This window comes from Panicum virgatum, chromosome 7N, assembly GCF_016808335.1.
Source record: "Panicum virgatum strain AP13 chromosome 7N, P.virgatum_v5, whole genome shotgun sequence".
NCBI lineage: Eukaryota > Viridiplantae > Streptophyta > Magnoliopsida > Poales > Poaceae > Panicum > Panicum virgatum.
Genome location: NC_053151.1, coordinates 83,099 through 98,420, shown reverse-complemented (window position 1 = coordinate 98,420; position 15,322 = coordinate 83,099). Strand labels below are relative to the sequence as shown.

Below are 15,322 nucleotides of genomic sequence, written 5' to 3'. Positions count from 1 at the left end.
ACGAACAGGCGCAGCCAACCCAATGGTCATGTCCAATAGATCTTGAACTCGTATATGATGATAGCCATGGAGGTGGCGATGTCGTTTAAGCAGACACCCCTATCTGGCGCGCCAATTGTCAGTATTTTGTACCGGCAATGCACCACGGGGTGTTCCACGCAATGCTTTTGTGGGCGTCTGGATCAACACGTAGCTCAATGGTCACACAGAACACAAGGAAAAACACGATTTATACAGGTTCGGACCGCAAAATCACGTAAAACCTTACGTCCTGTGTGCGGTGGCTGGTTGTATTGCTATGAGTTCTCAAGCGCATCATGAGGGGTATATAAAGGGCTGGAAGTGGAAGTGAAGGGGTGTGTTGACAGCCAAATTTGACACCTGCTGAGGCCGACCGGTTTGACCGGTCCGGTCTGGTCTGTACAGTCCGAGTAGAATTAGGGTTTTTGTAAAGAGTCCTTATGTAATCCTACTCGTGAAGGGGTACGTCTTCCCCGGCCTATAAATATAAAGGCTAAGGCCGATTGAGGTTAATCCCAATCGAATCAATACAAAAAATTGCATTACTTTTATCTCTCAAACCCTAGCCTTTTTCAACCCTAGATTGCTTTCTTCCTTCGTCTCTACGGCGTTTGAAGACGTTCTGAGTGGCCTGCCGATCTCAGAGCAACCCTAGCCACGCAAGCTCCGACGGGATCCCTCCCGAGCTCGCGTTTCTAGGTCTTTGTGGTTCCCTGCTCCACACTGGTCAGACCGGTCTGTGGAACCGGTCAGACCGGTCCACCAGGGCATCGCTAGTTTAGATCGTTTTGATGATCTCCTGCGCGTTCTAGCGCACTCGAGTGTGTTGGCACGATTCTGTGTCAACACACTTTTTGGCGACTCCGCTGAGGAGGGATTAATCTGGTTTTAAAACCGATCTAATCTACTCCTTGAAGAAGATGGGCTCTTCAGAGATCGACAAGGAAAACATCATCACGGCTACAATGGAGGAGCTCACCGAAGAGGAGCGCAAGGCCTACCTTCTCGTGGAGGAGCACATCAAGGCACAATTCTTGAGGGGCTTCAAGAAGGATCGTGGTGGCCTCGTCAAGAGGGTGAAGGAGTTTGTGCTGCCATCTCTCAAGCTTAGCAAGGATAAGATTGAAGAGATCCCCAATGTAAGCCTCTTTCCCTTTGATATGTTTGATAGAATGTCATCCATGATGGATCAAAAGATTGTTGCTGCACAAGCTGCTGCGGGTGATATTTTAATTAATTTGAGTAGTGATGTTGATGCACTTAAAGGTAAACAACCCATGTCAGATCCTAACTCATCAGATCCGAGTTCGGCTACCCCTGAGTTCACATCTGAACCACTCTATGGTATGCCGCCGAACTCGTTCTCAGGGCAAACCCTGCCACTGTCGACCGTGCACATAGCACCAGTCGGACCGGTCCCACAGACCGGTCAGACCGATTACTCAGTACCGTCACCGACGCCTCTCGAGACAATTCCAGGTTTGGCTGCCCCTAGCCGAACTAATGAATTGTCACTGTATACACTGCCTCGCACTACTACTGTAGTGGGAGGGCCATGAGGATCTGGACCTAACCAAGGACCGATCCCGACTTCTTCACAGACGATGGCGCATGGAAATTCTAATGCACATCGTTTTTCTAAGTTTTATACCAGCCAGCACTATCAAGCCAATCTCCTTAAGTTCAAAGAGGATCTGGCAAATGCGATTAAAAGTAAGCTTGGGGTGGACATGGGTACCACACGTTTATATCAGAAATCTTATCCCACTGAGTTTGATTTTACTCCTTTTCCTGCTGGTTGGCGTATTCCTGAGTTTACTAAATTTAATGGTGATGATTCTCGTACAACTTGGGAACACGTTAGTCAATATGTCTTGCAGTTAGGAGAAACCAGTTTTAATGATGCTTTTGCGTGTGCATTTATTTTCTTTATCTTTGACTGGAACGACTTTCTCTTGGTTTTCTTCACTTGCTCCTAATTCTATTCGCAATTGGGCTCAGTTGGAGCATAGGACATATTGACCTAATTCTATTCACAAATTGCTCCTAATTCTATTCACCTGATGCGGTTATGAGTACGACCGGGCGTGGACGGTACTCGGTCCTCCGGATTTTCATGGGCCGCCGGGGGCGCACCGGACACCGCGCGATGTGCGGTGCTCTTCCGACCGCTGGACCCTACCTCCGGTTGAACTGTTTCCAGGGTTGGCATGCCGTTAAGCAGAAAAGATAACTCTTCCTAAGGCCCCCGCCGGTGTCTCCGGACTTCCTAATGTCGCCGTCAACCGCCACGTCCCGGCTCGGGAAATCTTAACCCGATTCCCTTTCAGGCAACACACGTGATCGCGCTGTCTGCCGGGGTTACCTCGTCCCTTAGGATCGGCTGACCCATGTGCAAGTGCCCTTCACATGGAACCTTTCTCCTCTTCGGCCTTCAAAGTTCTCATTTAAATATTTGCTACTACCACCAAGATCTGCACCGACGGCCGCTCCGCCTAGGCTCGTGCCTCGGGTTTTGCAGCGGCTACCACACCCTCCTACTCATCAGGGCATGGCGCTTGCCCAGATGGCCGGGTGTGGGTCGCGCACTTTGGCGCCATCCATTTTCGGGACTAGTTGATTCGGCAGGTGAGTTGTTACACACTCCTTAGCGGATTTCGACTTCCATGACCACTGTCCTGCTGTCTTAATCGACCAACACCCTTTGTGGGTTCTAGGTTAGCGCGCAGTTCGGCACTGTAACCCAACTTCCAGTTCATCCCGCATCGCCAGTTTTGCTTACCAAAAATGGCCCACTTGGAGCTCCCGATTTCGTGGCATGGCTCACCGAAGCAGCCGTGTCATCCTACCTATTTAAAGTTTGAGAATAGGTCGAGGGCATTGCGCCCCTGATGCCTCTAATCATTGGCTTTACCTGATAGAACTCGTAATAGGCTCCAGCTATCCTGAGGGAAACATCGGAGGGAACCAGCAACTAGATGGTTCGATTAGTCTTTCGCCCCTATACCCAAGTCAGACGAACGATTTGCATGTCAGTATCGCTTCGAGCCTCCACCAGAGTTTCCTCTGGCTTCGCCCCGCTCAGGCATAGTTCACCATCTTTCGGGTCCCGACAGGCGTGCTCCAACTCGAACCCTTCACAGAAGATCTGGGTCGGCTAGCGGTGTGGCCGGTGAGGGCCTCCCGCTCATCAGCTTCCTTGCGCTTCCCAGGTTTAAGAACCCATCAACTCGCACGCATGTCAGACTCCTTGGTCCATGTTTCAAGACGGGTCGGATGGGGAGCCCGCAGGCCGTTGCAGCGCAGTGTCCCGAGGGACATGCCTTGCGGCGCGCAAGAACCGGCCGTGCCGATGACAGCTTCCAGAGGCACCTAACGCTCCTAGGCTTAGGCAGCCGGCGCGGCCGACAACAGTCCACGCCCCGAGCCGATAGGCGGACCAGCAAAACCGTTCTGCATACGACCGGGGCGCATCGCCGACCCCCATCCGCTTCCCTCCCGGCAATTTCAAGCACTCTTTGACTCTCTTTTCAAAGTCCTTTTCATCTTTCCCTCGCGGTACTTGTTCGCTATCGGTCTCTTGCCTGTATTTAGCCTTGGACGGAGTTTACCTCCTGACTTGGACTTCTCGTTCTGTGGCCCTCTTGACTGACGGAAAACCTTCTCTTCCTTTGTTGCGCTCTCAAGCCGAGAACCAGAAGTACGCCGAGTTCGATAACAGGTTCAAGAACTCCAAGGTGCTGCAGGACTTGCTCGAGAAGTCCAAGAAGAACAAGGAGAAGTAAACCTGTTTGTTCACGCTCCCTGAGATGCATCTTTGCGCTGTGCCGATGCTAATGGGACTGCTCCACGGAGGGCATGTCGGAACAGGAGCGGGAGGACTTCATCTCGGAGCTCAAGAAGAGAACTGGAGCGGAATAGCGAGCTGACGGCCTCATCTCTAGCATATAAACGAGGAGGGGGAACACTTCGCCGGTCGCCGCTGCTATTTTTGGGGAATTGCCTTTTTTATTACCATGGGGGTTCTAATCTAGGAAGGCCGACGAAATGTTCTTTCCGAGCGCACTGGGAGTATCAAGAGAATGTACACGACCATCACGCGACCTCAAAATTTATTACAATGTACATGCACCAAGCGGAAAGTGCATCTGCAGCAGCAAATCACCGTTGCCACACCATCGCAAGTTCTTGAAATTGTCCTAGTCCATGAAGAAACCGAAGTGTGTTCTGAAGTAGAATATTCCAAGGTTATACTGTTACACGACTGAATGGTGGCCTCAGTTCTGAAATAACCCGCCAACATTTCACTAGATCCCCTACAAGCAGTTGATACATTGGCGGAGTGCGCCCAGGTGGAGACATTGGCGGAAATTCCAACAAAGAACACAGATATGGACCTTGCTATGGCAGGGCTTCGATGCCAAATCAAGTGACTTTGGCATCATTCAAACTACATTGAAAATGAACAAAAACAAATTTTAGCTTTGTGCCACCAAATGCTGCTAAATACTTAAAAGTAAATACATAAAAAAATTCATGGAAGCAAATTGCTGATGGCACAATTACCCATGGCAAACATACTCGCGGATGTGGTATTAGTTTAGTGTGGCTACGTGCTAATTTCTACCATTGAAACTGGATACCAGGCGCCAATTAACTATTTACTGTACTTGCGACTGCTACAGGCATCAGTTCAACAGACTTACAGTCTGTAAATAGTTTGGACGCATGAAGGCCACAGGCCACAGAAAATGAGCAAACGTTGATAATATATGCAGCTGAGGTTACTGGTCATTATCACCATAACAATAATGTGACAAATTAACCATGGCAGGGTGATCTCTTCTCAGCAAAAACTATGAAAGATCCACTGAGGCACGAAAATTAAACTAAACGATTCAGAATCATGATCTGTGGCTTGCATATACTATTTTATATTGTCCTCAATAACATGAAATATGAAGCCGACTATCTCTTTGAACCATATTCTTCAACAAATGAGCACATAACAAATTTAAACTTCAGCAATCCTTCATTTTCTGTAAATTTTAGCTATAGGTTAAAACCTACTGGCGACAACTGCTATCGTGTATTTACTGAGCACAAGACGTTTAAGATTGAAAATAGAAACAGTGATGAACAAAGAATATAGAAACAAGTACTACCTGCGAGGCTGAGGTGAGGATGGTTGATCAGGAGAGGAATGAGAGGAACCACTCCTATATGGACCACGCCTTTGCCCATAAAAACCATTATGCATAACTTGGCGTGACGACCGTGGTATGTCTTCACCATCTGCTGTGGGGAGTGGCCCAAGAGAACCAAATTCAATTGGTTCAGATGAGGATGCACCATGATTTGTGCCTGGTTCATACGAGTACACCATAAAAAACGGTGGTCCTGGAGGGCCAGATACAGCACTGGGACCATTTGAAGCTGTAGATTGTGGTGTATAAACCCCATGCGCTGTGTTCCCTTGTCTGCGCATAGAGCTTGTGGATCCAAAAGATTGGCCCTGCACAAGATATTGAGAGCTTGCTTCATGCCTGTATGAGTCATTTCTATAAGTTCGGCGTGGCCTATCAGGCTGACCCTCATCATTGGCCTGTCTATCAGACCGCATGCCAGACCTCTCCGACTGGCTACGTCCATAGCTGTGGTTAGGATTTCGTTGTTTTGAGTTTATCCAGCTTCCTTCCTTGTCACTATAGTCACTCCTGTCACCATTATAACTGCCTCTGTAGTTTCTTGAATTTGAGTGCCTGTCCCTATACGGAACCTTCTGAACAGAAGCCAAAGAATTGACAGTTTAGTATCTTGCAGTCCAGACTATCAATTTCATAAACCATTGCTTGCTAATAAATCTCTCTCTTTTGGAACAAAGAAATCACTGTGCCTAGAGTTACAGAAAGTAGAACTGCCATAAAGAAAACCTACAGAAGCCATATTCCAAATGTCTTATTTCAGTCCTGAAACAAACTCATTAGTTTTCTTCATGTCCCACAACTACACATAATACACTTAGCTGATGATTCATAATTACTGATTAAACACTCTCAACGATGTATGAAGTTTAGGACCTAGACAATCTAATCATCACAATTTTGGAGCTTATCAATCAGCAGGCTAAAATATTACTACTTGTTTTAGGACGTTGCTACAGTGGGGGACGGTCTAGGTTGCCCTTAAAGCTCTGCTATGATTTCACTATGTTGGTGGGTAACACATGAGCTTTCAAGTTGACTGAACACCATTACAAATAAAGAATCCTTCAATGAAAAAATGCCTGGTTGGCAGAAAAGGAAGATTCTGTTGAACCTCAAAATACTTTCAAGACTATGATTCTAGTCAAGTTTATCTGGAGTGCATCCTTCATATAGAGCTTAAAAGCACCAAAATTGTTTCTAGCATACAAGCTTCAGGACAGTTATATAGCTGGTTCCAACGAAACTGTTTGTAGCATACGAACTTCAGAATGATGTACACTGGCAAATAATAAATAAAACAAGCTAGCACAGAGCAATTTTCACCAATAAGCGACTCAAAGGTAGCAACCACATAGAAAACAGTTTGCTGCTTGTGTCTAGATTCTGGAGCCCAAGCACTATGATATTCATTATGACGTAAAGGAAATCTTCCCATGAATCTGACAGGTAAAGAGTTAAAAATCTAATTAGCCAGTTAAAACTTCGAAATTTACCAAAGTGGCCTAGCAGTATCCAACTATGAATAGTTATGATCATCAACTGAGGCACTGGATGGAACGGAAGAATTTGGCTAAATTGGATAGATCTTAGTAACTCAGTAGGAAAACCTCCCCCATATCAAGAGTTGAAATGAGTACAAACTTTTGAGAAGTGCAGTTACGTTGGAGTCTGTTAGCCACATACCAAAAGTCTAATGAGGTAATACAATAAAGGATCAAGCTTTCTAAGTTTCCATTTTTCTAATATAGTAGTACTAACAAATTGTCTATGCATAAGATAAGACACTGAAAGATATTTTTAGATTCTTACAGGATTTGGCAAGTAGGTTCCAGTTCCGGCACGGTGTCTGGGAGCATCTTCACCATAGTTATGAAGAACGCCAGTACCTCTTTCTGTAGCAGGTTGCAGAGGCATCACAGGAAATACTCGTTGACCAGGGGGGACCATCTGTGTCCAGTTAACATTTGCTGCAGGTGGCCTTCCAGGCCCTTCCCATGCAGCATGGCCCTGCAAATACATTTGTGGAGCCGGAAAAGGGTATAAAACAGGACCTAGGGGATAAGCATTCTGGCAGTCGCCCATACTGTAAATTATGCCAGTGGCTAACAAAATCACTGTTCAAAATGTCAGGTTTGTGTTCTCCAGATGGCTCAGTCATAGTACTGCATGATGTTGTTGAGGTAGCACTGGAATCTGTTGAGGTAAAATTTCGATCCGCAATATTGCCAGGAAGCTGATCAATTCCCTCGCTTCTGTCAAACTGGGGACCAGAACCATCGCCATTCCCTGGAACATATGGGAGCACAACAAAAGGAACTAGTGGACCTGTTGGAACAAAAGTCAGTCCAGAGCTATCAGCTTGTCTCGGCTGTGGGGAACCAATAAGAAAAGGTGCAAACAATGGATTAGGCATGGCGATTTGTGATGGATCAACATCATTTGCTACTTGACTAGTTCTTGATTGCGTTGAAAAAGAATCGGACCCTGCTACTATCTCAGAAGCTTCATTAATGATTGGTACAACTGTCATATTCCTGGGGCCGTCATCAATTTCAGATGGGAGATGCTCAGTGACATTTCCCATCTGCCAACTGGTCTTGCTATGCGTGATTGTGGCTGGTGCTGCAAAGGCAGGTCTTCTTCCCCAATTGTCTCCAGATGATCTTGTTGTATTTACAGTTCCTTCGTCCCACGAACTTGCATCCAAAGCTTTGCCTCTGGATGAAATGGCATGTGAAGAAGGTACATTCACATAACCACTACTCTTAGTAAACTCCATTCGCTTCGTTACTTGTTTGATGTTGGAACATGCTGGTATAGGTTTCATCATCTACGCCATTATTCTCAAGAGCAAATTCCGTCCACCTTTCCAAGGGGGCAACGTGCACACCATTAGGCAAAGAGGAGCGTTCCTTACCATCACTATCATAAATGCAAGGATCTCTCTCTTCAGAACCAAATTTTCTAGAATATCCAACACCATACTCATGCCAACTTTTGCCAGTATCATGACTTGCATCTGATGCAATAGGCTTCTCACTCTCACTACCATCTCCAACATTTGTTGCAAAAGTTGGATTGTGTATGTACTGGGTTGGTGGTGGAACAAATCCACAGAGGAACTGCATATTGGGCAACCATGGTGCCCCAATTAAGTTAGCTGGTGGAACCGCAGCCAGATGCTTTTGTGAAAAACCTGCTGGAGCCAGTAAATGGGAATTTGTTACAGACAGATGAGAAGGTATTTGCACTGGCAATTGAATCCATGCAACTTCATGGATTCCATTAAATGAACCAGAACTTGTTCGTCATGGCGCATATCCGATGATTCAGAGACAGTAGGAAGTTCTTCATTCATCACAAAACCATTATCTTCACGATAGCTGCTGGAAACGCTATTTGAGTCAGAGACTGCCTTTGCACTAGGGTGAGATGAGTTCAAGGAAGACATTGATTGATCCTGTGAAGACTTGGTGCTGTGGTTGCTGGACACTTCTGGAACCATGATATTTCTTCTGCTGCCGTAATCAACCTTCAAAGGTTTTTCCATACCAACCACATTTGCCCCCCTACCACGAAATCCTTCAGCAGAAGAATCTGTCAGTTCAGGGCTAGATCGGGTTCTTGCAAATCTAGACCTGTTTTGCCCATTCCTGTCATTGACAAAGAGACCATTTGGCACTCTCTTATCCCTTTCAGCTTGCATCAATCCAGCGGGGTGATTTATTTCAAGCTGTTCAGAGACCTTGGCATTTCCTTGTGCTACATTCGCCAAAGGGCATCTACCTGAGATGGTTAGAGGAACCCAGCGGCATTCCTCAGGTTCTGGGTTCGACTCCCCGTGGGAGCGAATTTCAGGCTGAGGTTAAAAAAATCCCCTCGCTGGCCCTGTGTGCCAAAGCACTGGTTGTGAGCCGGCCCCAGGTCGGCCTGAGGACCCTTACATGGCCCAGGCAGGTAGTCCCCAGGGGTTACGTCTCCCAGTGTCAGGGCGGGGCCAGGGTTCGGGGATTTTCTCGGTCGGGGAAGCCTAGTCTTCTCTTAGATAATACCGGTGGGACGGTCTTTCCCCACCCGGCCGAGTTTTTTTTTTGTGCTACATTCACCTTTTGGTACTGAGAATGAGAAACAGAAGGATTAACTGTTCTTGGCAGATTACGACAATGTAGGTCACTTTTCTGAATTGTCTGAGAAGAAGGATAACCATGAAAAACTTCAGTAAGATTAGCTTGATCCACATGAAGATTATCCTGATTAGCAAGAAGCTTAGGATTTTCAACTTTTTTCTTAAATGCTGTTACACTTCTGTGACTGTTTGACAATACAGAAGGAACAACTTTCAGAGGCTGCACATCGACCGGACTTGCAATAGGCACATCAGGGCGACTTCCACTCCCATGTCTTATCCATGTATTTGTGAAGAACTGATCCAATTCAGCAATTAAATCTTCTTTTGGACATTCAAGTAACTTTCCAAGCCTTTTCGCCCCATAAGCAAAAGCACTGCGTATTCTGAAGTAATTGCCTACAGAACCAAATGTCAACTCAACAAATGACAAATTTTTGTTGTCCTTGTACAGAATAAACTAGTCAACTTCTCATTAAACAAATAAAAAAAAGTGGTAGTCATCCAATCCATAAACTTGAATCCTCTTAAGAGACCGAATCAATCATTATTAGTATCAAATGGCCAATAAGACAAAATATTGACAGGATTACTTTTCAGAGTATGCAAACACAACAGGGGAAAATTTAATATTTAAGTGCTAGACAGTCAAAGTAAGATAGATTTCTTCTGTAAACTACGAACTCAACATATGTAAGAATGAACAAAAGTATTGACAGATACAGCTATCGCAACACTGCTCAGGGAGGTCCTATTAAAGGTCACAAAGAATGGTGGTTCTTAACTTCACTGGTTTGATTTGCTGGCCACTTATGCATATATCAGTAGAACACATAAATTACACAAGGAGGTAACATAGCAACCAATTAACACATGCACAGTGGATGAATTACAGATATCATTGCATCCCATTCAAAAATCCTTAAATCAAACGCAGTACACCATCAATTTCATGGAAATAGGTGAACCAAAGAACATTTACTATGTTCAATTCACCTATAGGATGATCTATAAGTAGGCTCATAGTTACCTTTGCTGACACTTCTTCCAAGATTGTTGTTTGTGTGTAAAGGATCAATAACATTGAAGTGTTTGGAAACAAATGGTTGACCCTGATTATCCTGGGTGTGAGGCATAACTCCATACGCAGAACTACACGTATCCAGGAAGGACTTGTTCAGCAAACATTCACCACTATCCTTCCGCAGAGGTTCCGCTGCATGACATAACATGAATTCACCTCAAGAGGTCCAGTAAAAGAATTGTTGAATATATGAAATATGTACAGAACCAGTGTCTCCAATGCGTAGGTAGATATAAGACCATGGTGAGCTCCAAGAATACGACTCTCGTAGAAACACCATGCCTTTATCAATATGATACTCCGCTTGAATAAATGATTTCGGCTGATCACGTTGTCGATCTATTAAAATGTGGAAACATTACAAGAGGTAGGGATAGAAAAATCAAGCATATTTGAGCCAGGTACTAGATGCAACAAGCACAGTTATTCAACTCAATATAAAATTCTTACAGTATTAACATATAAATGGTAAATTTTTGAGCAACTTGTCTGCACATACAAATTATTCTATATTTGAAAATAAGAACACACCTCTTCAAGAAAACAAAGTGTACATAGTCCACCGACTTGATTGAATGAGATGTCGACAACGATGTTTTCCACAAGACACTTAATAATCTTGACCTGTGCATGATACATGACACATATGAGAAAGACTAAAATGAGTGAAAAGCAAAATAATACAAGTGCCAAATAATTAAAGGTGACACAATCCGCAAAAGAAGATAAGGAAGGGGAGCGAGAAAATGCCATTGGATGCATTTTATTGTACATAGAACCTAGAAGTGCCATCAAATGCATAATCTTCTGGAATTCTATAGCATAGCTATTTTGCCACACCATATTGTGCAAAGGATGGTGTAGAAGCAGCAATGGCTATATTACTAAAATGAACTTTGGCTCAAGATATTGTTAGTTTCTGTTCTGCCTCCATTCATATAGCACAAAGTACTATTGGCAACTTCTGGTAATAACTTAAACAGAATTGTAAAGTTTTAAATGCAGGAACAATGCTAAATGAAACTCCAACATATGTACATAGTTAGAACTTAGCAGAGGAGCAACTCCATTTGGAGGTAATTCTGGTGCCTATACAGCAGTAAAAATATATAAAAAAAACATGCTGGAATTGTCACATTGAAAAATACCTCTGCCTGAATATACTGGACTTCTTTTACATGAAATTCAGCATTTTCACTCTTCTCTTCACGCTCCAATGCATCCCGGACAAGGTTTGCCCAAATCTCCTTTAATTCTTCACTATTACTAAAAGCAGTGACATCAATGTCACCATCAGGTAAGTAAGACTTGAGAGGTACTGAACCAAAGGTAAAAACCTGTAGAGATAAAGAGATCAATTCTCTGTGAAGCACATCTAATCAACTGGACAATTGAACACTCCCTTCCATTTACCTTCGCCATCCCATCCACACCCCCATCGAGATCAAGTCAATAGCCGGATTTAGCATTTAGGATCTAGGGTTTCCTAGGAATGGTCAGGCAGAGAATGGGCACTCACACCCTGGCGGGCGCCGGCCGGCCAGGCAGGAAGCTCAACCTCGTGGCCCACCCGCTCCCATCCTGTGACCTCCTTCACACGAGCCAGATCAAGCTGATATGAATGTTCGAAGTAACTTGGTAGATTGGTTGCTCGGCTCCACTTCTAGTTTTTTTCCGCTGCCTTCTTTGCTATTCTGCTTCTTCCATGCTTTTTTCCCGTTCCATTTCTTTTTTCACGTTTCTGAAGCTCAATGTTGTACACATGGTGACTTCGGTTCTTTTCAGTTTCAGGTACAATTTTTACATGGTCAATCAGTAACATGATGTATGGGGCATATGGAATCAAAATTCTATGATCGGTGAGAGTTTTTTCCATCTCCCTAAACATCATGTCTACAATGTCGAAAGGCTTCTCAGTCAAAATATGATATAGTATGACCCTAATGTCCTTGTGAGTCTTATCTCTACTTCCAGCCCTAGGGTAGATGGTTTTTCTCACCAGACGATCTGCTGCACTAAAAAGCCCATCCTTTTCAAAATTGTTGAGCATGACTTCTTGTGTGTGAGTTAACTTATCCTCAATCTTACTACTGTGTTGGGGATCACCAAGTAGTAATTTCTCACAAAATCCCTTAGTGACAGTAATCTTCTTATTTATGCCACTCATCCATGTCAGGGAGGTCCTACTTGGATTTATGTAGAATGTTGAGAAGAACTGTTTGACTGTTTCTTCATGCCAATCATTTCTTATACCCATCAGTTTACGAAGATTAATGTTCTTACATTTTTTCTCAACATCAAGCATCTCTTTGGACTGCTTCATGCTTTCCCAATCGATCCATCTGTTGTTCGCAAAATCCTTCTGTTTATAAACATTATTGTACAATTTCTCTTGCTCGGTGGACCAAAAACGACCATCTCTTGCAGATCTGGCCTGCTCGTAAGGGTTTGCCTTTTTTGCTCTTTTATTGTCCTTCATTGCATTTGATCCCTCAGCTAGTTGGGTCAGCTCTTCTATAATCACGTCATTATCCTCTACTGTAGCTTCTATTGCCTGTGCAACTTCTGGTACGGCAAGTTGGTCTTTACAGAAAGGACAGGGCCTCTTCCTTGAATGAACATGACTGGGTGAGAATTCAACGTTGGCTTCATCTATTGCGGTCCCTACTGGGCTGTTAACTGCAAATTGGTCGCATTGTGGTAGAGATAGACTGGAAACTTGGTCCTGACCCATATCTGAATTTCTTTGCATATCCCCAGGCAAGGAACCAATGTTTTCTTCCTCTATTGTTGCATCTACTCGTCTGTCTGCTTCATTGATTGTGGCCTCTATCAGGATGTCACCTGTGCTCTGTGCATATATAGCAAACTTTCTGAAATGACTAATGGCTTCAGCAAGATGCATGTCTAAGTGAGCATGAAAGAGCAAATTGCGTTCCTTTGCATCTTGGACTACCTTAGACCATATTGAATTACTTCTCAGGAGAGTTGTTTCATGTCCAAGGATCCAAAGGTGTTTCCTGCGAGTTAAATAATTCATTTAAATAAAAAAATGAATAAAAATGTAGTGGAATATTGATTTGTCAAAGATTCAAAGGCATTTCTTGCCAACAAAAAAGGAACAAAAGCTAACATACCTTGCTCTTGTCAAGGCCACATTAGCTCTCCTATCAGAATCGAGAAAGCCTATGTTCCCACCATGATTGCATCGAACCATTGAAAGTATTATTATGTCCTTCTCATCACCTTGACATGAATCAACAGTTTGTACTTTAACAGAAAGAAACTCATGTTCCTTAAATCTATCAAGTCTTTCTTCCAAATCATTCACTTGGGCTGCATATAGAGATACTACACCAACACTGATTTTCTCCTCCTTATAGGTGCATGCTGCAGTAGAGTTGGACCAAATATATAAGGATCAGCCATAAACGAATCATATTTAATAAACCTCCAAAAAGTTAAGAGACTGTACTTTTAGCAAGTCTGTCAACGATCGTCTCTGCAACAACAGCTTCAGCCTCATTTACTAAACTCATTCCAATTTGTTTTTTTGTACCTTCTCTAACATTAATGAATGAATAATGATCAAAATTATGACCGATAAAAATGTTGGGCACTCCACTAGCCTCAGTGCGATCTTTAATCATTCCACTATAAAATGTTTTATTTGGAAAGTTGCTGATGTGAGGGTGCATTCTATATTGCTCATCGAGTAACAGCTTGTGGTGGCCAATTTCACTCAATCTCTCAAACAGGCTTCGTCCATACTTAGCCTCTTCAGCAATCTAGAAATTTGGAAATTAGCAGAAAGGAGAAAAAATAGGAAATAATAACAGGTAACATAAGGAAAGATTCAAATGGTTTTATAGTGAAGACATACCGGGCTCTTAACCACTGGTTGTAGCTGCTTGTCATCCCCAATAAGCACCACATGTTTTATCCCACAAATTGCGAGAGGGATCAGCGACTCACATTCTTTTAGGTATGCTGCCTCATCAATAACCAAGGTGTCGTATTGCTGATTTTTTGTGAGCCTAGATGAACCACAAGGAGTGCAAAATACAAGTTTTGCATTTTCCAAGAGTTTGTTCCTAGCATGTTTTTCCTTTGCTCGATGGTCCAATAAAATTTTTGATAGGTTATTATTAGTGTCCATATGCTTATTACTCCCAAACATAATGACGTCCGCAAGTAAATAGCTGGTTTCAGTGGACTCTTCAAGTAGACAAACAAAACGAGAAGCCAATTGTACGAGAGCTGTGTTGGTTGGAGCACATACAAGAGTTCTATGTGTCCTTAGAGACTTTAGAATCATAAGCAGAAACACTGAAGCTGTTTTAGTTTTACCTGTGCCAGGTGGCCCCCAAATTAGACGTACAGAATGCTTTGAACATTCAGAGGCTGAAAAGCAACTTTCCACTGCATCTCTCTGTGATTTATTCAATCCAAAATCCTTATCTGTGAATTTTCCATCAGCCTGCAGCATATTGTCCACATTCTCATTTCTAGCCAACATGGCATCGACTATATGTGGATTTTCTTTGAAACCTCCTGTAATGACTTCCCAACTATGTGCAAAAGTGATCAGATTAGTCAGGTGCATAACTTGGTAGGAAGTTTGGTCATTTGGATTGCCCCCATATGGTGACTGCGACAGCCAGACATGCATTGATGCTGGAAAGTCCTCTACATGGTCGTTGACCAAGGTAACCACTAGGATAGTGCAAAAGGAGCCAGCCTTGATAATTTGGTCGCTTGAGTTCAATCCCCTCTTTGACAATAACATGATATGTCCTCTTTTTGGCATATCCTTTTTCATTACCTTTCCCGAAATGAGCTTGACTTCGTATTTATTTGGCCTGCTGCTGTTCTTGAGTTTCT

At 43.6% G+C, this 15,322-nt stretch overlaps 1 protein-coding gene and 1 pseudogene across 1 annotated transcript; both read right to left on the bottom strand.

Moving 5' to 3' along the window:
- Positions 1-4,773: 4,773 nt before the first annotated feature.
- Positions 4,774-11,860, bottom strand: LOC120682886 (annotated as a pseudogene).
- Positions 11,861-12,325: 465 nt separating this feature from the next.
- LOC120682885 (regulator of nonsense transcripts 1-like) lies at positions 12,326-15,110 on the bottom strand. Its single transcript, XM_039964909.1, has 5 exons — positions 14,322-15,110; positions 13,914-14,226; positions 13,576-13,828; positions 12,438-13,458; positions 12,326-12,331 (listed from the first exon to the last, which is right to left on the bottom strand). The coding sequence occupies exons 1-5, from the start codon at positions 15,108-15,110 to the stop codon at positions 12,326-12,328; spliced, it is 2,382 nt and encodes a 793-aa protein (XP_039820843.1).
- Between the last annotated feature and the right edge of the window lie 212 nt (positions 15,111-15,322).

Coding starts and splice junctions, on each gene's coding strand:
- LOC120682885 (XM_039964909.1), bottom strand. CDS start 15,110: ATGCATGTCTGGCTGTCGCAGTCACCATATGGGGGCAATCCAAATGAC. Junction 14,227..14,321: donor AACCAGTGGTTAAGAGCCCG/GTATGTCTTCAC, acceptor CCAAATTTCTAG/ATTGCTGAAGAGGCTAAGTA. Junction 13,459..13,575: donor GTGGCCTTGACAAGAGCAAG/GTATGTTAGCTT, acceptor TTTAACTCGCAG/GAAACACCTTTGGATCCTTG.